This window comes from Malania oleifera, chromosome 12 (assembly GCF_029873635.1).
Source record: "Malania oleifera isolate guangnan ecotype guangnan chromosome 12, ASM2987363v1, whole genome shotgun sequence".
NCBI lineage: Eukaryota > Viridiplantae > Streptophyta > Magnoliopsida > Santalales > Ximeniaceae > Malania > Malania oleifera.
The window spans coordinates 57,325,419-57,349,177 of record NC_080428.1 but is presented as its reverse complement, the minus strand read 5'-3'; the positions used below and the strand labels follow the sequence as shown (position 1 = coordinate 57,349,177).

Below are 23,759 nucleotides of genomic sequence, written 5' to 3'. Positions count from 1 at the left end.
AATAGTTCAAAATACATGAATACAATATTACAAATTTATAACATAACACATGTCACCACCAAAAAGAATAACGTGGAGGGTCTTCATAATTTGCATCTGTATCTTGAGATTGGTATGGGAAATTATCTCCCCATCCTTGTGGAAATACATAGTTGAATAAACCCAAGTTTGTGTTATTTCGTTGTTGCTCTTGAAAATGTACTGGTGGTGAAAATCCTCCTGAATAATGTCCATAAGTTGGGGCAGGGGCTGGCTCTAGGTAGTGTGTGGAAGAAGACTCATTAAATCCTAAGATTCCTGATCCACTAGGATAAAAATGTGAGTCACGAGATGCATAATATGGATATACTAGATGAAATCCATATGATTGAGATGATGAACCATATAAACCAAAGTCGCCAAAACTACGAACCACACCATATGAATCTTCTGTAGAATCAATAGGGTCACCACAAGCACTCCTTCTCCTGGGTTGTGAAGATTGGTTCCCTGGAGAAATACTCAAGTCATAATTTTCAGGTATGTCATGTAGTCCATAAGGATCAGAAGGATGTATATCCCTTACAAATGATGTCCCTGTGTATTGGTGTTCGATCACCTCCTTCTGTAGTACCACCAACTTCTTCATTTAACCAATTTGAATTGTCCTGACCATCAAGTAGTGGTGTCTCTCTCTCCTCTAACCATTGACTTAAAGGATCATCTTCTTCGAAAATGTAGTCCAAATTGATAGGATTGAAACCCTCTTCAATTTCTCGTTAGCTTCTTCTCATTATACGTCTTAACTTTAACCTCATGTTGTAATGTACGAAAACAAGTTTTTGTAGTCTCATGTATTTTAATCTATTTCTTGTTTTCGTATGGATGAGGCTAAAGGTGCTCCAATCATGCTCACAGTTCGAAGCTGATGTGGTCTGACTAAGAACTCTGATTGCTATTCTTTGGAGCTCAGGAGCACACAAGCCATAATGAATCCACCATTCAGCTGCATGAATAATTAAAAAGAGTTTTATGTTAGTATAGCGTATATTTCAAAAGTCAAATTTGAACATAAAGAGAGAAAATAGAGTCATTCATCCATTATTTAGCTATATAGTCATATTTACCAGGATTTGTTTGTTTCACTGCCCTTTGAGCCAACGGGGTTCCAAAAGTCTCCTGCCTATCTCGATATAGCAACAACTAAAAAAGGATGATTGTGAAATATAATTAATTAATTAGATGTATTAATAATTATTCTTGAAAGTATTACAGAATACTAGAACAATTCATTATTCAATTTAATGGAACCAATACTTACTTGATTAATAGCCCGAATTTGAGTATCTATATCAAGTATCAACTTGGTTATCACTTTTTTAACCCCATCCATGACTTCTCTAGCAACTTCAGGAGAGAGTGGGGCACCATAAAGAAATTGTAGGTTCAAAAAATATCCTACAATTAAATTTAGAAACATATTAATCAATAGTTTTGTAATGCAACTATGCATAGTTTAAAAGTTAAAATAATAAGAAATTGTATTTGATTTATACTTACCAGCAGCATGCAAATCTTGGTGCAACTAAAAACTCCACCGGTTGTCAATAATTTTTCAATAGTCTTTGTAAAACCGGCAATCTTTTTGAATGGCCAACTTCGCCCTATCAATTGCCACCTATATGAAGCCCATGGTTGGTTTTTCATCACCATTAACCAATTTAAGAACTTTCACCAAGCGTTCTTGCACTTTAATTATATCAGAGGCCTTTTGCCAAAACTCTTTGCCTAAGATAATTTCTTTGAATCATCCTTGAGTTTTTCCAAGCATCAAATGTAAACATTTCCCTTAATGCTTGTTTATGCCTGACAATAGTCTCCAAAGCAATGAAATTTGTAGCAAATCAAGTGATGGCAGGGCGAAGTAACTCTCTATTATTTGTGAATTTCTTCATGAAATTTACTGTCCATGTGTGGTTGTAAATAAATGAGGTTATTGTTCTTCCATCTTCTAAGACCTTCTTCACGTTACTTTTCTTACCAATATCTTCAAGAATAAGGACTATGCAATGAGCAGCACATGCTGTCCAATAGAGATTGGGTCTCTTCTGCATTAATAATTTTCCTCCTGCCTTCATTGCAGCTTCATTATCAGTCACTACTTGGACAACATTCTCCTCTCCAATTTCTTCAACCACCTCGTCCTTTAATCTAAAATGAAATTATAGATTCAATAATTACTACTATTTAATTAAAAACATGCAAGTCCATAATACTATTTGTATATACAATTAAAATTAGAAAATTACCTAAAATAATATTCAGCTGTTCTGCTTGGTACATCAGAGGCATCAACTAATTTATGAAACACGGTGCCTCTATCGCAATAAACTAAAAAGTTTATAATGTATTTTCTAGTTGGTCCTGACCAATCATCACACATAAGTGTTACACCTCTCTCATTCCATATTCCAGCAAAAGAAGTTATATAATTTTTCATTTCTTGATACTCTTGCTCCAAATAAATGTCAGATATCTCATAGGGTGATGGACCCTTCACCCCCATTCCAATCTCTGCAGCAATATCAAGCATAGGCTGCATAAATGGAGAGTCAGCTACATTCGCTGGAATCCGATTATAAATTATGAATTTTCCAACTGTTTTTCCTAATTTACTTCTTAAATCTTTCAGTAACTTAGTGTTGATTTTTGGTTGTTTCGCACTCTTACTTCTTTCTAAAATAGGATCCATTGCCTTTAGTCTAGCTTCAAGGGCATTAGGATTGATCCATTGTCGTCCACTACCTCCAGCTTCACGACCACTATAAAATCGAGCTCCTGCTCTATTGAAACCACTGGTAGCACCACCTCCAGAGCCACCTCCCTCTTCATAAATATTACCCCTTCCAGTTGTTCTTGCTCGAAATCTTTGTCTCTCTTCCCATTGTTGTTATGATCGTATGCTTTCTTGTCGAACAAATCTCATACTTTCTTCTTCCAAGTCTTCTTCATCGCTCAAATTCTCAAAATCTCCTCTAATTTGGGCTTCTGCTTCTTCTTGTCTTTTTTGTTAATCTCTTTTCTTCTCAGCATACTATTGTAGATGTTTCATCATTTGTTCTCTTACTTGTGTGGTCACATTTGAGCATCCAGCTACTTGACTTTTTTTATGTGTCAAGTGTTGTTTCAAGCGTGTAATGCCCCTTTTGATTATCTTCCCACATAACTTGCACATAATAACATGTGTATTACCGTCCACCGCAGTACCAAAATGCCATCCAATATCCTCACTAGGTAAGTTTTCATTTCCTCTATCACGTGACATATTGATAGACTTAATTTGATGATCTCTACACAAAACATAGAGAAAATACAAAGTTACAACCTTTCTACAATGACAGGAATAATATAATTAGTAATTTAGTAAATATTAAATAATAAGTACTAAATAGTCCTAATTTTAAATACTTATTACGTAAAAATAAAATATAATATTTGATTAAAAATAATAAGTAATGTTTATTATTTTTATATTTAAATAAACAAAATTATAAAATATTAGATATTTTATTACAAAAAAAAATATATTCCTTTATCTTCAAAAAGATATTTTCATTATTTTTTATAACTTGATTTTATTTTCATTTATAACTATAAGAAATTAACATTGTAATTTTAAAGGTAAAAAAGACTTTTGCTCTACTTTCATATGCATCACAGCATCACTAATAGAGATCCATACATTACAAATTGACTATTTAACTTTTTAAGCATTTTCTCAGCATATGGATTAAAATAAAAATTTTCTACAAATTCCAGTAGTAATTAGTAAAAATCAGATTTATTAATGTATTAACTATTAGGTTAATTTTTTTTTTATTAAGTTACCAATTTTTACTTTATTTGATAACTAAAAACAAAAAATAGATGTAAACATTTATTTTACCTAATTTTAAATTTAAGGTCAAAATGATGTTTTAAAACTTAAAAAATATTAATAAACAGGGTCACCCTACTCAAGAAATGGCAAGTAGATACACATGTAACATAAAATGGGTGACTGATGTTATTTAATTTTTCTTTCTTTTATAATATGAATATTATTTAATATTTTTTCAATAGATGGGAGTGAATATGATATCTTCTTTATCAAAACGACCACTTTATCCTGCTGACATAAATAGTATGTTAGCCAATTGGTGCCATGAATTAATTTTATTTCTATAAGTTTGGCAAATCCTAAGACTAAATATTATAATAATTGTGCAAAGTATTCCTTGGAATTCTTTAAGAATGGTGAAAAATAGAGCTCAATTAAGCCTAGATAATATAAAATGCCATCACATGGATGTCTAGTGTACATACATAATTTTAATGCTTTGTTTACCGATGGTGAATGTAGTAGTGGATATTCAAATATTATTATAAAAAAGGCTTCAATTATTATTGGTAAATATTAATTATTTACTATTAATATTTGCTTGCTATGTCATGGAATTAGATTTTCATAATTATCTTTCAAAAAATATAAGACAATTAAAATATTTATAAATTAAGAAATTTTCATTTTACATAATTATTAATGATTTCTAATTTTTTACTCTATTAAATTACTTTTTTTTAATTCAATTTAACAAACATATTTTACAACAAAATATAATTTTAAAAAAAAAAACATAATGATAAGATTAGTGGCTAGTGCTGTGGGTGTTGAGTGTTAAGTGTTGAGTATCTCATACGCTGGCAAGTCGAGTGAGACCGAGAGAGGGGAGGGGACTCGGAGGAGCCTCGAAGGAGTGAAGGCTGCGAAGCACAAACGGCAGCAATGACTCCAAGCTCCGAAGCTGAAATCGAGAGGCTGGCTGGCGGCGACTACGACGACTAGAGGAGGAAGGTGCCGACGGGCTATCGGCGACTCGCAGAGGCGGCAGAGCTGCTGCAGACCTGTCGCCGGTGACTCGCCAAGCTGCTGCAACTGCAAGTCTGCAATTCCCGAGTCCTGGAAGGCTGTAAAGTGCGAAGATGAGTAGATCTGCTCGGTGTGCTCACTCTTAGGCATCGAAGAAGTGAAGCCTTCTTATTGCTTCGGCCAACAAATTTTCAAGGTCAGTTTTTTACTTTCCATTTTACCCTTTGAATGGCAGATGGGTGTGGGGACTGGGGAGAGGGGGAAAGCAGCGCTACTGCCTGCAGCAGAAAGCCTTCAGGGAATCTGCAAGCTGTCGACCATGTAACGGTCCGTAACGGACCGTTACGACGTGTAACGTTGGGGTATCGGCCGTTACGTGCCGTTACGTCTCCATAACGGCCGTTACGGCTGTGAATTTTTTCCGAACCGCATTATCGGCCCGTATCGATTTCGGAGCCTCCGATTTTCGTTACGTATCGGCCGTTACGCTACGTAACGGCCGTTATTTAAAACCATGGGGCCCACCGCTAACTCCTCACCTTTAGGACCAAGTGGGGGGCAACATACTGTATCCATGTTAGAGAAAGAGTATTCCAAGTTCCAGCAATATCAAGGGTCACAACAAGCCTTCTCTTCCCATTGCATCTCTTGCCCAAACAGGTAATCACACAATATGTCTATCATCCCGTCCTAGTCCTTGGGTCATAGACTCCATTGCCACTGATCATATCACAAGTATGCCTAGCTTCTTCTCCACTCTTCGATATCCAGCAAATTTACCTTGTGTTACTCTTGTTGATGGATCCAGCACTGCAGTCAAGGGAATTGGGACTGTAAATCCCACTACTTCTATTTCTCTTCCTTTGGTTTTGTATATTCTCAAATTTCCTTTCAATCTTATGTCCACGAGCACGATTACTAAATCCATGAACTGTTTAGTGACATTCTTCCCTAATTCTGCGGTTGTTCAAGATTTGAGATGAGGAAGACAATTGGCGAAAGGCGTGAAGCTGGTGGACTCTATCACTTTGAGTTGCTCTCTCCTTCTACCGCTTGCTTCGCTGCTGCCACAACTTTCCAAATTCATTGTCGCCCTGGTCATCCTTCATTGGGAAAGTTAAAATCTCTTGTTCCTAGTTTGAGTCCTATGCCTTGTCTTGATTGTGATTCATGTCAGTTGGGAAAGTACCATTGTGTCCCTTTAACTTCCCAATAAACAGGCTGCAAGCCCTTCACGTTAGTTCATTATGATGTTTGGGGTCCTAGCAGGGTTGTGTTCAAGTTAAGTTTTCGGTACTTTGTAACCTTTGTGGATGATTATTCACGAATGACTTGGTTATATTTGATAAACGATGGTTCCAAGTTATTTCATGTATTTTGTGCCTTTTGTTCTAAAACAAAGACTCAATTTGGTTTTCCAGTTCGAACACTTCGAAGTTATAATGCTATAGAGTATTTCAATGCACAATTCACTACTTATATAACTCAATTTGGTGTTGTCCATCAATCATCATGTGCCCACACTCCTCAACAAAATGGGGTTGCAGAGAGGAATAATAGGCATATTCTTGAAATCACTCACACCTTACTTCATCAAATGCACGTACCTAAAGTGTTTTGGAGTGATGTTATACTTATTGCTTGTTATCTAATCAATATGATGTCATCCTCTATTCTTAGTGGTCAAATTCCCTACTCCATTCTCTATCCTAATTCACCTTTATTCTCTCTCCCTCCTCGTATATTTGGGTGCGTGTCCTTTGTTCATCAACTAACTCCTGGGGTGGATAAGTTGGATCCTGTGCTAGAAAATGTGTCTTTCTGTGCTACTCATATGCTCAAAAGGGATATCGTTGTTATAGTCTTGTGCAGCACTGCTTCTTTGTTTCTAACCACTGTTACCTTCTTTGAGTCTACACCTTACTACACCCAGTCCCTAGGTGATTCTGAGCTCAATGAGTCTCTTCCTTTGCCTAATCTTCCAGATTCTACTTTGCTATCCTTGCCCAACCAACAATCTAAGTCTCCATGTAGTTTGAGTCCTTCTCATCATCGTAATCATCCTAATTTGCAGGTGTGTTCATGACGAAGGCTCCAAGGAAGAGAGTCCCCTCTAGCTTCCACTACTATGCTTTTGGTTTCCTCACCTGATGATCATACTCCCCATGATGTTGATACTCCTATTGTTGTTCGGAAAGGTAAATGCACATGTGCTCAGCTTCAACAACCCATTTCCAACTATGTTTGTTATGACTCCCTATCACCCTCCTGTTATTGTTTTGTTACTACTCTCTCATCTATTACTCTTCCTAAATCTATTTTAGAAGCCTTAGCCCATTCTGGGTGGAGGAATGCTATGGTTGAAGAGATGAATGCTTTACATAACAATGGCACTTGGGACTTGGTACCTCTTCCTCCTGACAAGTCTATGGTTGGTTGTCGTTGGATTTACACTGTGAAAGTCAACCTGATGGTTTTGAGGCTCATCTAAAGGCCTGTATTGTTGCTAAGGGATATACTCAGATGTATGGTCTGAATTATTCTGATACTTTTTCTCCGGTTGCTAAACTTACATTAGCACATCTGTTCATTTTCTTGGCTACTACTTGTCACTGGTCTCTGCATCAATTAGATGTGAAGAATGCCTTCTTGCATGGTAACCTTGAGGAGGAGGTTTATATGGAGCAACCACCTGGGTTTGTTGCTTAGGGGGTTTTCAGGCTCAGTGTGTCAGCTCAAGAAGGCTCGATATGGTGTAAAACAGTCGATATGGTGTAAAACAGTCTCCCCAAGGATGGTTTGATCTTTCCAATGATGTAGTACTTAAGTTTGGTCTTTGCCGATGTGTAGTGGATCATTCCATATTTTATCATCATACTTCATCAGGTAGGATCCTTCTTATTGTTTATGTGGATGATATTGTTATTACAGGTGATGATGATAAAGGTATTCAAAGTCGCAAATTGTTTCCACAAACTAAGTTTCAAACCAAAGATTTGGGACCATTAAAATGCTTCTTGGGTATAGAAGTATCTAGATGTCGTACGGGAACTGTTTTGTCACAGAGGAAGTATGTTCTTGATCTGTTGGATGAATTTGGATTGTTGGAATCTAAACCAACTGATATACCCATGGATCCTAATAGCAAGTTAGCGTCGAATATGGGTGATTTGCTACCTAATCTTGGACAATAGCGAAGACTTGTTGGAAAGTTGAATTATCTAACAATCAATCGACCAGGTATATCTTTTACAACAAGTGTTGTGAGTCAACTTCTAGATTCTCTGAGGACAAGTCATTGGGGCGCAATAATTCACTTGAGATGTCTTAAAGGTGCAAACAAGAGAGGTCTTTTATATTGTGATCAAGGTCACACTTATATCCGTGGATATATAGATGCAGATTGGGTTGTGTCGCCTCTAACCGGAAATCCACAACCAGGTACTGTATCTTGTTTGGTGGTGATTCGGTTTCTTGGAAGAGTAAAAAACAATGAAGTTGATGTGTGACAATCAAGTTACTCTTCACATTGCCTCCAACTTTGTCTTTCATGAGCGAACAAAGCACATTGAAGTTGATTTCCACTTTGTTTGGGAGAAACTTGTGCAGAAGCTCATTACTACCGCTTATGTGAAGTCTAATATGCAGCTTGCCGATTTTTTTACCAAAGCGTTGCAGGGTGCTCGTGTTAAATTTATTTGTAACAAGCTAGGAGCATATGACATTTATGCTTCAGCTTGAGGGAGAGTGTTAAAGGTTATTTATGTCTTTTAGTATTATTATTAAGTGTGTAAGTATGTTAACTAGTCAGAGTTAGAGTAAGGGTATTATTGTCATTAGAATGTATATAATTTGTATTATAAATAGAGGGAGAGACCTATCTTCAAATTAGGTCATTCATTTTAATCAAAATCTTAACATATACATATATTCGATATCATTTAATAATGAAATTGAGGTTAATCAAGAGGAGCTCGAGTTAAACAATTTTAAGATCAATCAAGTTCGAGCCAAGTTTCGAGCTTATAATTTCGAGCCAAGGTGAGTTCAAGTATCCTACTGTATCAACTTGACTTAGACTCATATACACCCCTAATGCTACATACAGACATATATTCCCATACAAAGCAATCAATTTCTTAAAAACTACTTGACAAAAAATTACCTAATCTAGTATTACATGAAAAATACATATGTCAACTTCAAAAACAAATACATGCATGAATATGTCATGAGTATAAGAACACACAAAGTCATACACATACTAGGAAAACATTAAACAAGAGATACTGAAACTTGCATCCTGCAAAGAAAAAAAAAATTGACACTCAGTTACAAAGCTACAAGGGTCATTTTCATGAAAAACAGGGATTGAGACTACAATTTTGCAAAATTTAAAGAAGCATGCTCAACTATTTTCATTTAATTCTCTTTATGATCAAATGTATGGGGTTCATAGAGTTAGTTGAAATGATATTAGATCAAAAGCAAGACTAATAGCATGTCTTGGGAACATTACTAACTAATGCAATGCATGTTTGAATGCTTGAGTGCATGTTTGGAATAGATGATCCTCTTTACTAGGTCTGAACTACTTTTGGTTTGAACATTTGAATGCATATTTAGAGCTAGTGATCCACTTCATTGGATGTGAATACTATTGGTTTGATCCCCTATCCAAACATGGGTTTGGCAGTGCGCTGGGGGATTTCTCTCTCCTCCAAACCCATCACCAAGTCAATTTTGCATTGTTTAGTGGAATTAAATATTTAGAATTTAAGCTTCAGATGGATAGCATGATGAGCATGCGAATGTTTTAGTTTGTGCAAAGAATATGTTGGCTTACTCTTTATAAAAGCTTAAAAACTACATCTTTAGGCTTGATTATATATTAAAAGAGAGATAATAAACAACTCAAGGATTCATCATAAGTGCAAACCTATGACCAACATACTAATTGTTGTTTTCTCAGCTCTTAATCTAGTAACAATTTTACGAATTGGATACCTACAGTAAGCTTAATTCAAGCCTTCTAAGGTCGGGCAGCAAAAAAAAATTTTGTGTTTTTTTTTTTTATGTTTGAGTTTTTTTTTTTTTTTTTTTTTTTTTTTTGACATGCTATGACTCGGGTGAATTGCCTGCTTGGGGTCAAATGAGTGCTTATGGATGAATTGGTGTTTAGCTTGGTCAGATAAATTATTAAATTGCCTAGGTAAGTTTAAATGCTTTTATTTATTTTTTATCAAAATTAAAAATCCCAACTTACCAGTAAGAACACCAGGGGGCAAATGGCATGCTCAGACTCAGTGTGCTTTCTCGAGATTCCATGACCTTCTCAATTGGTATATTAGTTCGCAAATCCAAGACCTTTATATAATATGCCTCACCAAGGAAGAGTTTAAGATGGTTTTTTACTTATTTTTCCTGAAAATAACACAATGTAACTCCAACCATCAAAAGGGACTCCCATTACCCGAAACTATGTTGTAAGCTTGCATAATCTATGGGTAAATATCCAAGGTTAAATGGGATTCTTATCACTTTGATAATATTAATTAGTGGTAGTAGCAGATGACTAGAGTTCATACTATTGACTTTCATCACACCTATAAGATCCCATCTGGGAGCACTTAAAATATAAGTGCTTATAGCACTTGTCACTTAAAATAAATATTTTCTTTAAAAAGAAAGAAGCGCTTGGTTGATGTTGCAATAAGTGTTTTTCTGCCAAAAATGGTACTGTGCAACCACTTTTTTGAGAACTTTCAAGTGAATTTTAAGAAGTCATCTTGATAGTTTTTTGCACACTTATAAATGGGCACTGTAGAGAGGCTGTGGCATTTCTGTAATTATAACGAACTTCAGTGGCAAATTTGTGATTTTCAAGAAACCCCCCTCCCCTCTCTCCCTCTCTCTGCGCAGAACTCCCCCTTCCGCCATCTCTCTCCCTCCCTCCCTCCAAACTTCCCCAAGCCCTCTCCCCCTCAGATCGCACTGTCCAACGCAAATCAATAAGTCCGTTGGTGCTCCACAGTGGACTGATGGTGCCCAGAGATCAGTCCGGCCAACCCTGAACCCTCTCCGCCACTGTGATCTCCAAATCTGCCACCTCTCTTCTCCCCCAAACCCTCTCTTTCAGATTTAGATTTTGGAGGCTGCCGCTGCCTCCTCCCCCTCTATTGCTGCCAATACCATCCTAAAAGCTTCTTCAAATCTGAAGAAGCAACAGATCTGGGAGTGAAGGAAAGCACTAATTTCAATTAATATTAAATTAAAATAAAATTGTTAATTTAATTAAGAATATTATAACAAACATAAATTAATAAGATAAAGTTCATATGTTATAAACAAGATGATATAATCATATGTTATAAATATATATTAATAATAACAATATTTATAATTAAATAATAATCATATGTTGCTTTACTTAATAAAAAATATTTAAATTCGAATTTAGCTGAATTAATTTAATTTGAAATACTAATAATTTAAATTAAATTGTTCTTTAAAAAATATTCATATATTATTTTATTATGTATCATGACATATTAATTATTGATGCAATACAATAAATATTGCACTTATTTAATAAAGTGAGTATCCAAACACGAATTATTTAAGCAACACTTATTTATAGACACAACCAAACAGCACTTATGACTTTCAGCACTTTTCAGTTCAACATTTATTTTCAGCACTTATTAATTTCAACACTGTTTCAGACAAGCACTTCTACTGTTCTGCATAAGTGGTTCCAAACGATCCCTAAATGATGTTCCTCCAAAATATAGGTTAATGAAATTCCCATCATTCAAATACATAGATTAGAGGTGATGACCCATTCTAGTGTCATATCATTTAAAATATTCAATTTATTGATGGTAGCTATAATTAATCTTCATGTTCTTAGAAGACATCCAAAAAAGATTTCTCTGAAGAAATACAAATATGATGCTGAAACTGTTTACCACCTTCTGCTCCAGTGACCCTGGACCAAAATCTTTTTGAATCTGGCCACTGCTCTTTTTGAACAACACTGGCTAACTACTAAATCTGCGACAAAGGAAATCTGGGCTTGGAAGGGTATTTATGAGAATAGAGGACGGAAAAAAGCCTTGTCCTTGATCCCTCTCACCATCTTCTGGTTTACGTAGAGAGAAAGATATGCTAAAGCTTGTGAAGGAACTTCTACTTCTCCCACATTCGTCAAGGATAGATGGCTTTCTACTCTTTCTTGCTGGTCTAGTGTGCAGTACATGCTAAATACTCATTTAATTTTTCATCTCTTGGTACATTGTCATACTGTTGATTGATCTATTCTGCTTTACTTTCTTCTCCTATCTGCGAATGGCACCCCCTTGGCGTCCCTTTCAAAAAACTTTCTTTTGTTGATTTTTTTTTTTTTAAAAAAGGAACTTAAATGTGCTTAGAAAGGAATTCAATTTTTAAGCACCCTCTAAAAATAATTGATTTTAAGTAAAAAAGAAGGATCCCTAAAATAAATGTTTTCCAAGATTCCAATTTTCCTTTTTCAAGGGATTTTCCAAAATAAAAAACAGAAAAATGATTTTTTAAAGGGCCCTAAGGCTAAGGGAAAAGATGTCCTGAGCAGGTTTGAATATTTCATGTTCATTTCATGACCAAACCTCTGATTGAGGCTTGGCTGGCTTGCTTCTTTTTTCTTTTTTTTTCTGTTTCAAGTTTTACAGGCTGACACCTTGGGAGCTGGAGATGTGGAACAGCTGCGTGAATTGAGACTGAGTAAGGTCTTTTGTAATATCATGCGATACAATATCCAATAATATAATTATCAGAGGGCAGACTCGTTGATCAGATATATCATTACAGTTAAGATAGAAGAACATTTGTCCCGTGAATTTCAATAATAGCAGAATTTGACAATAAGCAACACTATATTGAAACTGAAAGAATCCTAAAATTTTGTCTGTTCCCCGGTTTATTGAATATGTATCAGTTGATAGGAATAAAGCTTTCTTCAGTTTCTTGTAATAAGAAAAGACAAATATTAAGGGCCCATTTAGTTGTGAAAAACAGTTTTCATTTTTCATTTTAATTTTTCAAAAAATTACAAAAAAAAAATCAGCTAATTTTTCAGTTTTACAACATTTATATAAATTGTAAAACAATTAAAAAAATAAAAATTTGGCACTATTCAATTACGAAAAATAGTTTTATTTTACATTTCTAATTTTTCAAATAATTAAACAAAAGTCATATTGTTTCCCAATTTATAGGAAAGCTGAAAAAACATCATTTTATTGTTTTCTAGATTTCCGATTTCTTATCCTAAATTTGGGAGAATGATCTTCGAATCTTGAATTTGGATTTGTACAGTTTTAGACAAAATACAACATAAAATTGTATTAAGTTTCTTCTAAATCCACAACAAAATTCAAATCCAAGTCCTAAAATTCATACTCTCAAATACTATCTTATATATTTTTTAAAAAATTGAAAAACAAGTTGTCTTTTTTGTAATTATTTTGAAATCTAGAAATAAAAAATGTAACTGTTTTGCACACTAAACAAACTCTTTATTCTTTTCCTTTTTAATACAAATCTTGAAAAACTAAAAAATGAGCTGAAATTTTTATAATTCTTCGGATAACTAAAAATAGAAAATGAAAACTATTTTCCACAACTAAACAGACCCTAAAATTTCAGTTCAAAGAAGGAGAGAAACAGATGGAGGAGAATCCAGAAAAGCAAAGACATAGTATACATTCAAAACCATAAAAAGATAAATCAACTCAATCAATAATGTATGCATACCCATAAGAAACTCAAGTGAGAGGAAGTAGAGTCGCTTTGGGTCCTTCCTCTTGAAGTATTGTTGAGTATCATGCCAACGCTCAATCAGCCGATCCCTTACACTATGCGACAATGCCTACAAATACCATCCTGTTGAAATCAACTTAATGACATCAACCATTTACAAGATATGACCCCCAACCAAAAAAAAAGCAGCAATGTGAACAATTCTTGTTCTGCATGTTCTATTATTGCTGTAGTTTTTTTTCCTTTTTTAATAGAGCAAAAGGCACTACCTCCCCTAAGGTCTCAAAATTTTCAAACACCACCCCAAGGTTTCAAGACTTCAAGTATTCCAAGGATCTCCGCTGAAGTTCGTCAAAAAGACACAAATTTTCCCCTGTGTTTTGCAAAAAAACAAGTCTTTTGAAGAGAGATTTGTATCTTTTAGGCAAACCTCAGGGCAAGTCTGTAGCATTTTTAAAATCTCAGGGCAGGTTAATGAAAATTTTGAAACCTAGGTCCCAGCCTTTTTGCCAAACCTCAAGGAAGGTGAGTGTCTTTTGCCCTTTTTAAAATTTATTAAGTGCATACAAGCCCATACCATGTGCACACATTATGAAATCAAGCACCTGCAGTAAGGGCATGGGATTTTATTATTGTTTCTAGTATTCATTCTTAAGGTTAAGGGTCATTTGATAAACTAAGCATAAATTCCCAAATGCAGAATGCAGTTCCGAATCTGTAATGGATTCTCTAAAATAAATGAGCCTGTCTTTGAACCTTTGAATTTGAACGCTGAATTTTTTAGTCCTTTTGTAACTAAGCATTAAGTATGTATGTAAGAGAGAATTTGGAAGATAAGAAGTAAGTTAACGGGTACTGTTAAATATATATATATATATATATATATATATATCAGAACGTCTGACAAGACCTCAAAGATAGGTAATTTAGCAGCTATTAAGGAGTTCACCGAACAAGACATGTCACTGAATTTTAAATCATTAAGAGTCTAAACTTGTGCAAACAAACGGGTCCTTACTACATCACCAATACATGTCATACCTTCAACACCAATACGACACTGCCTAACTTCACCACCAATAATTATGCTAGCCAAAATAGCAGCAGCCTGAAAGATTAACATTTTCAGCATAAATGAATATAAGAATTAAAGCCCACATTACCTGATAAGCCTCAAAATCATCAAAATTAAATCTCGACCTTGCCACTGTGTACTCCACATGATCCAAAATGCCCTTCTGAAGACTAATTGGATCATTCTTCAGAAACCCATCCATCAAACCGAACAACCTTTCTGCCTTCGCCCTCCCGCCGGGTTCCGCCACCAACCCAGGTCTCCTCAACACAATTCCCCTCGAGCTCGGCGCCGCCGACGCCACCGAAACCGCTCCGTCGCTCCCGTCAATGGCTTCCAACAGCGCTCTTTCAATCCGCTCCAAGTTCTCGCGGCCCTGGATCTTTCCACCATGGGAATCGGTGACGAAGAACTTCTTGACGAAGAACTCCCCTTCGAATTCCACGCTGGCCTTCTCGATTTGAAGGCCGAGGACCTTGAAAACCCTTGTGATGACTTGGAGGAGGCCGATCCTGTTGCGGGCGCGGACCACGAAGAGGGTGGAATCGTCGGAGGAGTGGGCGTCGACGGTGACGGTTGAGGCGGCGGAAAGTGATTGAGTAGCGGTGGTTGAAGAGGGCTGTGCAGAGTCGCTTCGCAGCGACAAGTTGCAGGTGAAAGAATGGTGTAGAAATGGTCTTGACGGAGCTAGAAATGGAGAGAAAAGAGAAGTGGAAGGTCGAGGAGAGAATTGGGGGAGAGCGGAAGGCAGAAGAGGGAAGGCAATCAAGGACATCGTGAACTCGACTATCGATGAAGTTGCAGAGAACAGAGTGAGAGAGCTTAAGATTTAAGAAGAAGCAGGAAGAACCAAAGGCTGGAGAATTCTGCAGAGATTGCAAGTGTGACGAAGGTGATGGACCCAACTCCCATTTCGAGAAGGAAGTGGGGTTCTGAAGTGCGAAAAGGTAATGGACTTTGTAGGTGCTTTAATGGAGGCAGAGGCATCATGTGCAGAAGCGTTGGTACTTTTCGTCGTCGCTTTCGCCGGGAATCACTAGTTCTGGACACGTCCACTCAGCGTGCAACGCCGGCAAATGACTTCGGCCTTCGTGTATACTTTCGTCGTGTGTATTATAAATTGGGCTGGGCCCATCCAATCGTGTCGTGGGTTGGTCAAGGCCCATGAGTCTGCACTTCAAAATGTGGATGGGCAGGCAGTAGACACATAGGAATTATTAGCATTAGGCTAACCACATTTAATTTTTAGAATGCCAAACATGCCTTTGAATTGCATCCTTGAAAATAAAATATATTTTTCATGGAATGGAAAAAAAGTACCTCTGCGTCCCATAGTTAATTTTTTTTATTTATTAAATAATATTTTATTACTTAATGTCGTGAAATGCAATCACACATTTAAGTCGATCCGGTGAAAATGAAACTCTTACTACTCAAGATAGTCTAGCTATCATTGGCATTATTAATAAGTCATTTAAAAATTTTAAATCATGAACTTGATTGCATTGTCGAAAAATGGGCATGTTAGGAGGAATGTCAACATAAACACGAAAGATGACAAATATAAAGATAAAAAAAAATCAAGTAGAAAAGTCAATAGTTATAATAGCGAGTGTATCGTAATAAGTTTAGTGCTAACATCACCTGTGTAAGAGAAATATTTGTTGTGTTGTTCCCTATCCCACAGAGTATAAATGTTTGATTGGCATGGGCAAAATTTCCCTTTATCAAAAGAAACAATTAGTCTTCCATTTTTTTATGCATTAAGATAGCTTTATTTTCAATGCACGATTGACCTTACATGTTTGTTTAGGCACTTCGCATGTTAATGTGTGTGAATCAATTAATTATTGAAAAATAATTGTCAACTACCAAAATTCATCTTCCTCCCCCTCTTATGTTCGAGCAAACCCAACCCCCTACATTCCTAATAGATAGTGTCGAACCATGTATATATTTCTTGGATTGTGGACTCGCAGGTGTTTTGTTTAATTTATTTTGTCTCTTGCAATTTTATCTATCTTAACCAGTTATAGGGTGATAATCCTTGTGGCCCAAACAACATTACAATTGCCATATATCATAACATCTCAATTGAAAGCCAAATCATATCTAATTCGAATTTCCTATGCCCATTTTTAAATTGTTATTTCGCCATTTTGATAAAATTTGTAAAAGGCAATATTTCCAATACTCGCAAAATAATCTAACCAATGAGGGCAGGTCAACACCTATCTCGCGCCTTCTCCGGGTCAGACATTCTGACGAGTGATCAGCTCCAACTTAATAAATAGGAGGAGAGATCCACGTCAGCGGCCTAAATAATCGAGTAATAGGCGCAAGCACTTTATGACTAAAGAGCGATTCATGCCCCCGCGCAATAAATACGAACCAACCTACGGTCAACTCGAGCCCCTATAAGAAGGGATCTGGAGACGAGGCCAAGGTAAATGACTAAACACCATTCTACTGTTACATTCAGCCTCTCTAAAAGCGTTCCTCTTACTTATACATCGAAGTGATCCCCCGGAGTACACCCCGGGTCCTCCAAGTCTTTCTTTTCTTCCCCTTTCAGGTCAACGGAAGTCGAAGGAGCATCCCAGCAAATTTTACCCCGCAACAGTTGGCGCTATCTGTGGGAACCTACTTTTAAGAGGCGATCATATCTTGCTCTCGACTTTCGACATTCCAGCAATGCCGACCTCACACAGTTCTACCTCCATCCCTACTGCAAAAGAATCGTCCCAGTCCATTCATTCCACACCTGCAGAGTCATCGAGTGTCAATAGGGAGGAGTTCCCCGCTTTCCAAACGGAAATGAATGACATGCTCAACCGACTCTTACAACAAAAGAGTCAAGAAGGGCACGTTCTCCACCAACCGCAAGAGAACCTCAGCGTAGACAAGCATGCTAACAAACCAGTGGAGAACGAGGAGAAAACCTACCTCAACAAGAAGGTAGAAGATGCAAACAGCGTGGACGTCAACCAGCAAAGATCCACGGAGCTCGAAGAAAGAATCAAAAAGATAGATCATATAGAGAAAATGATGAAAGAGGGCAGAACCAAACCTTACTACGAGGAAGCATCCCTGAGGTCTTCAGAGCCGTCATTCAATAAAGAAATCATGGAGGCTCCATTGTCAAGTAGATTCAAAATGCCCACCTTTGAAAGGTACGAAGGTTTGTCTAACCCAATTGATCACCTAGAAAATTTTAAAATGTTGATGCAGTTGCAAGGGGCTCCAAACGCCATCATGTGTCGAGCTTTTGCAACTAACCTTAAGAGTACTGCCAGAGATTGGTACCGAACACTGCGACTCGAATCCATCGGTTCCTTCTCAAAGATGGAACAACTGTTCACCGGCCACTTCCTTAGTAGCCGGAGAATTGCTAAAACAACGGGCCATCTCATGAGTGTAGCGCAAGGAGAGCAGGAGACTCTAAAAAATTTCATGCATCGCTTCAACACGGCAACCCTAGAAATCTGCAACTTAGACATGGGGGTGGCCTTGGCAGCCTTGACAACGGCTCTCCAGCCTGGACGCTTCTTATACTCCCTAAGAAAAAGCCGCCTGTAGATATGGGGGAGCTGATGGTCCGAGCACAGAAATACATCAATCTGGAAAAGATGATGGATACGAGAGGAAGTCGCATAGAGCGGAAAAGGAAAAACAGTAGCAGGGAAACAGGAGAATTCTATAAATCCGCGAAAAGACACGAGACTAGTGCGCTGCACACGGGTCCAAAGATAAGAGGACAGCACAACAAGTTCTCCACCTACACACCCCTGAACATACCGCGCTCGGAATTACTAATGCAAATCAGAAAGAAGGATTACATCTCGTGGTCTGAACTCATGCGAACGCCTCTCCACAAGCGGGACATGTCCAAATTCTGTGCATTCCATAAGGATCACGGCCACGACACAGAAGAATGCATTCAGTTGAAGAAAGAAATCGAAGTCCTAATAAGAAAAGGACACCTGTCAAAGTTTATAAAGAAAGAAGATCCAACAAAGGAACCTCTCGAGCAGAGGAGGCATGGCGCAAAAGAAAAAGAAGAGCAGGTCATAGGGGAGATCGCGGTGATCTTCGGAGGATCCGCTAGTGGAGGAGATAGCGGGAGTGCCCGCAAAAGATATGCTAAACAGGTGCTATCGATGGAGAAGGGGGAAACCAATAGCAAACGAAACAAAAAAGATGACATCATAACCTTTGACAGCGGAGACGAAGAAGGGGTGCAGCAGCCACATGATGACGCACTGGTGCTTTCCCTACTTGTGGTCAATTACATGGTTAGACGCATATTGATAGACAATGGGAGCTCGGCTAACATCATGTTCTGGTCGGTCTTGGTCGGAATGAAGATCGGCAAGGAACGACTCAAGGCAGTTTCGGCCCCCCTGGTAGGATTCGGGTGAGACATTGTTCACCCCTTGAATACAATCACGTTACCGGTGACAATAGGGATGACCCCGCAACAAGTTACAACGTTGACAAAGTTCCTTGTGGTCGACCAACCTTCGGTGTACAATGTCATATTGGGTCGCCCTTTCCTTAACGCAGTTCGAGCAGTAACGTCAACATACCACCTCAAAATCAAATTTCCTACACCACAAGGGATAGGATTTGCCAAGGGAGATCAGACCGCTGCTCGGAGCTACTATGTAATGGCCCTGAAAGGGAAGATGGAGGCTAGAGAAACTCTAACGGTGGAAGATTTAGAAGTAAGGGGAGAATATCCCCAAATCAGTACAGTAGATGAAGACATCAAGCATATACCCCTGAAGGGCCACTAGGAGAGAAGTATACAAATCGGAAGTCACCTGCCCGACACCTTGAAAGCGGAGTTGAGCGAACTGTTGGACGAATTTGTTGATTTGTTCGCCTGGTCGGCCGCAGACATGCCCAGCATCGACCCTACAGTCAAAGAGCACAGGTTGCAGGTCAACCCCAACCACCGACCTGTGAAATAGAAAAAAAGGAGCTTCGTAATGGAGCGGATCAAAATAATTGATGAGGAAGTGACGAAACTGGAGCAAGCCAACTTCATCAGGGAGGTAGACTACCTAGAGTGGCTGAGCAACGTGGTTCTAGTAAGGAAGTCGAACGGAAAATGGCACACTTGCATAGACTTCACTGACCTAAATAAGGCGTGCCCAAAGGACAGCTTCCCTCTTCCTCGGATCGACCATCTAGTGGATTCGACCTCGGGGCACGAGCTCCTCAGTTTCATGGATGCCTACTCGAGATACAACCAAATCCCTATGAGTCGAGCTGACGAAGAAAAAACTTCTTTTATCACCGAAAATGGCTTGTATTGTTACTAGGTAATGCCCTTCGGGTTAAAAAATGCAGGAGTCACATATTAGGGATTGGTGAACAGGATTTTTAAAGATCAGCTCGAAAAAACAATGGAGGCATACGTGGACGATATGTTGGTAAAAAGCTTAGAAGTAGGGCAACATTGTAAAGACTTGAGGGAAACGTTTGAACTCCTTCGCTGGTACCACATGAAACTGAACCCATTAAAGTGTGTATTCGGTGTTTCTACAGGAAAGTTCCTAGGCTTTTGGTGACTCATAGAGGTATAGAAGCAAATCCGGATAAAATAAGAGCGCTGCTGGAAATGGAAGCTCCACGGACAAAAAAGGAGATCCAAGTTTTGACTGGGAGGATAGCTTCCCTCAACAGGTTTGTCTCCTGCTCATGGGACAAAGGCTTACCTTCTTCAGAGCACTACGAAATAAAAGAGGATTCAAATGGGGGGAGGAGCAGGCCAAAGCCTTCGAACAGCTCAAGCAATACCTCGGATCCCCTCCCCTTTTGACGAAGGCAAAGAATGGAGAAGACCTCTACCTATATATAGCATCCATGGAAAATGCCGTCAGCTCGGTCCTGGTTCGGCAAGAAGGCAGGAAGCATCAGCCCATATATTACACTAGCAAGGTGCTGAGTGGAGCCGAAAAGAACTATTGCACAGCGGAAAAAGCCACCTTCTCCATCATCTGTGCAGCACGAAGATTGAGACCCTACTTTTAGGCCCACAAGGTAATTGTGTTAACAAACCTACCAATGAGACAAATTCTGCAGCGGCCGAAGAGTTCGGGAAGGATGACGAAGTGGTCAATTGAAATTAAGTGAGTTCGACATACAGTATTAACCAAGGCCCGCTATCAAGGCCCAGGTACTCACTGATTTTACAGGAGAAAAGCTCCCCGAGTCATCCACTAAGTTAGATGTATGGACACTACATGTTGATGGGTTGTTTAATGCTGCTAGAGGGGGAGCTGGATTCATCCTTTCAGCCTTAGACGGCAATGACACTCTTTTCGTACTAAAGCTGGAGTTCACAGCAACCAACAACGATGCAGAGTATGAAGCTTTGTTAGCAGGCCTACGCTTGGCAAAAACATTAGGGGTGGCATAGATCAAGGTATTGAGTGATTCCCAGCTGATGGTAGAACAGCTGAAAGGAGAATTTGAGGTTAGGGATCAAAGAATGAAGAAATATCTCGTTAAGGCCCAAGAATACGCGAAAGCATTCGTTCAGTTCGATATAGAACACGTACCAAAGGCAGAGAACGAAAAGGTCGATGCACTCGCAAGGGAAACCCTCATACGAGGAGGACAGAATTAACTCAGTGGACTCCGAAATCAGTAAAGACGATTGGAGAGCGTCTCTATTCCTATACCTTCAGGACGGATCCCTACTAGAGGACAACAAGGAAGCTCTGAAAGTGAGAAGGAAAGCAGCAAGATATACGTTAATGGGTCGAGAGCTGTACAGGCAATCCCTAACACTGCCCTACCTTCGTTGTCTAAACAATGAGGAAGGGAAATACATACTAAGGGAAATCCACGAAGGAGTGTGCGGAAACCACCTTGCCAGCAGGGCCCTAGCCCACAAAGGCATGTGGTAGGGATTTTATTGGCCCATAATGAAGAAAGACACGGTCGAGCTCGTCAAACGATGCGATAGATGTCAAAGATGCGCAGCAGTACCACATGTACCCTCTATCTCCCCTCTAACCAGCCCCTGCCCCTTTGCACAATGGGGCATAGACATTCTGGGACCTTTACAGCAGACGACTGGTCAAAAAAAATTTTTGTTGGTAACAATAGATTATTTCACTAAGTGGGTAGAGGTTGAACCTCTAGCCACCATAATAGAGCGGAACATTACGCGCTTTGTGTGGACATCAGTGGTTTGCCGTTTCGGAATCCCTTGGGCAATAGTTATAAACCACGGGAGGCAGTTCGACAAGGAACGCTTCAAAAACTTCTATTTGGACCTATCTATTAAGCTCGTCTTCGCATCAGTGGCGCACCCCCAGAGCAATGGACATGTAGAGAACATGAACCAGACAATACTGCACGGATTGAGGACGCGACTCAAATCTATGCAAGGTAGATGGGCAGAGGAACTCCCTTCACTCATATGAGCATACCACACCACCAAGAGAGCGGCAACAGGAGAAACCCCTTTTATGCTTGTCTTTGGCGCAGAAGCGGTCATCCCAGCAGAGATAGGGATACCCTCATGGCGAAGGCAATACTTTAGCGAATAGACCAACAATGAATAGCTCAGATTAGAAATAGACCTACTAGAAGAGAGACAGGATCAGGCGAGTCTAAAAGTTGCAGTGTACCAACAGAAAGTAGCTAGGTACTACAACAATCGCGTCAAAGTACGAAATTTCCAGCCGGGAGACTTAGTCTTAAGGAAAACGCGGAACAACCCATCGGAGTTAGGGTTACACAAGTTAAAGCCAAACTGGGAGGGTCCATACAGAGTCACAACCGAGATAAAGCCAGGGACATACAAGTTGGAAGATGTAGGGGAGAAAGAGATTAAGAACACATGGAATTCGGATATGTTAAAAAATACTATTCTTAAAAAGTGCTTTTTAAGTGCAGTAATAAAAGTACCAATTACAATAGTTGTATTACGTCAATAAAGTTTGAAAAATTTATATTACAAGTTCAGTTCCTACAGACTAGTTTGATTTACTCCCCTCTCCAGCTTCCTCCTCCTCCTCCTCCCCTTCCTCATCCTCGTCCAGATCTTCCGCGGATTCAGGACTCTCAGTGCCATAACCGTGTGAGCTCACACCGTCCAGCGGAAGCTCAGGGTGTTTGGTTTTGACTTGGTCCCGCTACCTCTTGAATCCCACCCGGTAAGCTTTGGAGGTATCAATGACGAACTGGTTGGAGTCCTTGTACTCCATTACTGCAATTCGGGAGGCAGTAGCAGTAGCGGCAGCTTTTTTAGCAGATAACTCCTCCCTACGAAGGCGCTCAACCTTAGCTTGCAGAGCCCACTCACGGACCTCGGCCTCACGCTGTTTGTTCTGAGCAACAACGTACTTCTCCCTAGCATCCAAGGTCTGACGGTACATCTCGGCAACCTTCTCCTCCTAAGCTAAAGCCATCGTCGCCAGCTGAGGAAGAATACAAAATACAGAACAGTTAACAAAACTATGTATAAGGGAAGAAGAATAAAGTCAGTTGAAGAATATATACCTAGTATGAGGTGTAGCAGATCTTTGCTGAAAGAGCGTCAGGAAGAGTGCACTAGGCCCGCATAAAATCTTCAACATGTACCGCCCGACGGAGAGCAGAGGCAGAACGGGTCGGCTCGTGAAAAATCGCTTCAGTGTGAGATTGGGGGATAGGAGGAGCAGCATTGATCTCATCAGGAAGGGCACCAGAATCACCTATAGCGGGTGCATCCCTTTAGGAGGATTCCCCCTCGATCTCCCTTCTCTTCTTCCTATTCCTACTCACCCTTTGCTTCCTGGCTTCCCCCATGAGAGATTCATATCTGGTGAAGTCCATATTTGCAAGGATAGAGAGAAAAGGAGTAAAAGCACCAACAATAGAGATAATATCCGAACATATATATAGAAATCAGAGGCGAGGAAAGACTTAAGGAAAAGGGGTTGATCCCCCACTGCACGAGGACACGCTTTTGGAGCAGCTCCTCATGAG

The 23,759-nt window shown here is 39.0% G+C and overlaps 2 protein-coding genes across 2 annotated transcripts in view; one reads left to right on the top strand and one right to left on the bottom strand.

The window, feature by feature from the left end:
- Nucleotides 1-15,856, bottom strand: part of LOC131144155 (uncharacterized) — a 91,236-nt gene extending 75,380 nt beyond the window's left edge. The window contains exons 1-2 of the mRNA XM_058092595.1: nucleotides 14,854-15,856; nucleotides 13,685-13,799 (exon numbers count right to left, since the gene is read on the bottom strand). Of these exons, the coding sequence (XP_057948578.1) occupies nucleotides 13,685-13,799; nucleotides 14,854-15,540 (802 nt within the window). The 5' untranslated portion in view covers nucleotides 15,541-15,856. The remainder of the gene's footprint in view (nucleotides 1-13,684; nucleotides 13,800-14,853) is intronic.
- A 5,505-nt stretch (nucleotides 15,857-21,361) lies between these two features.
- On the top strand, nucleotides 21,362-22,210 carry LOC131143939 (uncharacterized). Its single transcript, XM_058092293.1, has 2 exons — nucleotides 21,362-21,677; nucleotides 21,912-22,210. Exons 1-2 carry the CDS (start codon nucleotides 21,362-21,364, stop codon nucleotides 22,208-22,210), a joined length of 615 nt encoding a protein of 204 aa, XP_057948276.1.
- The last annotated feature ends 1,549 nt before the right edge of the window (nucleotides 22,211-23,759 follow it).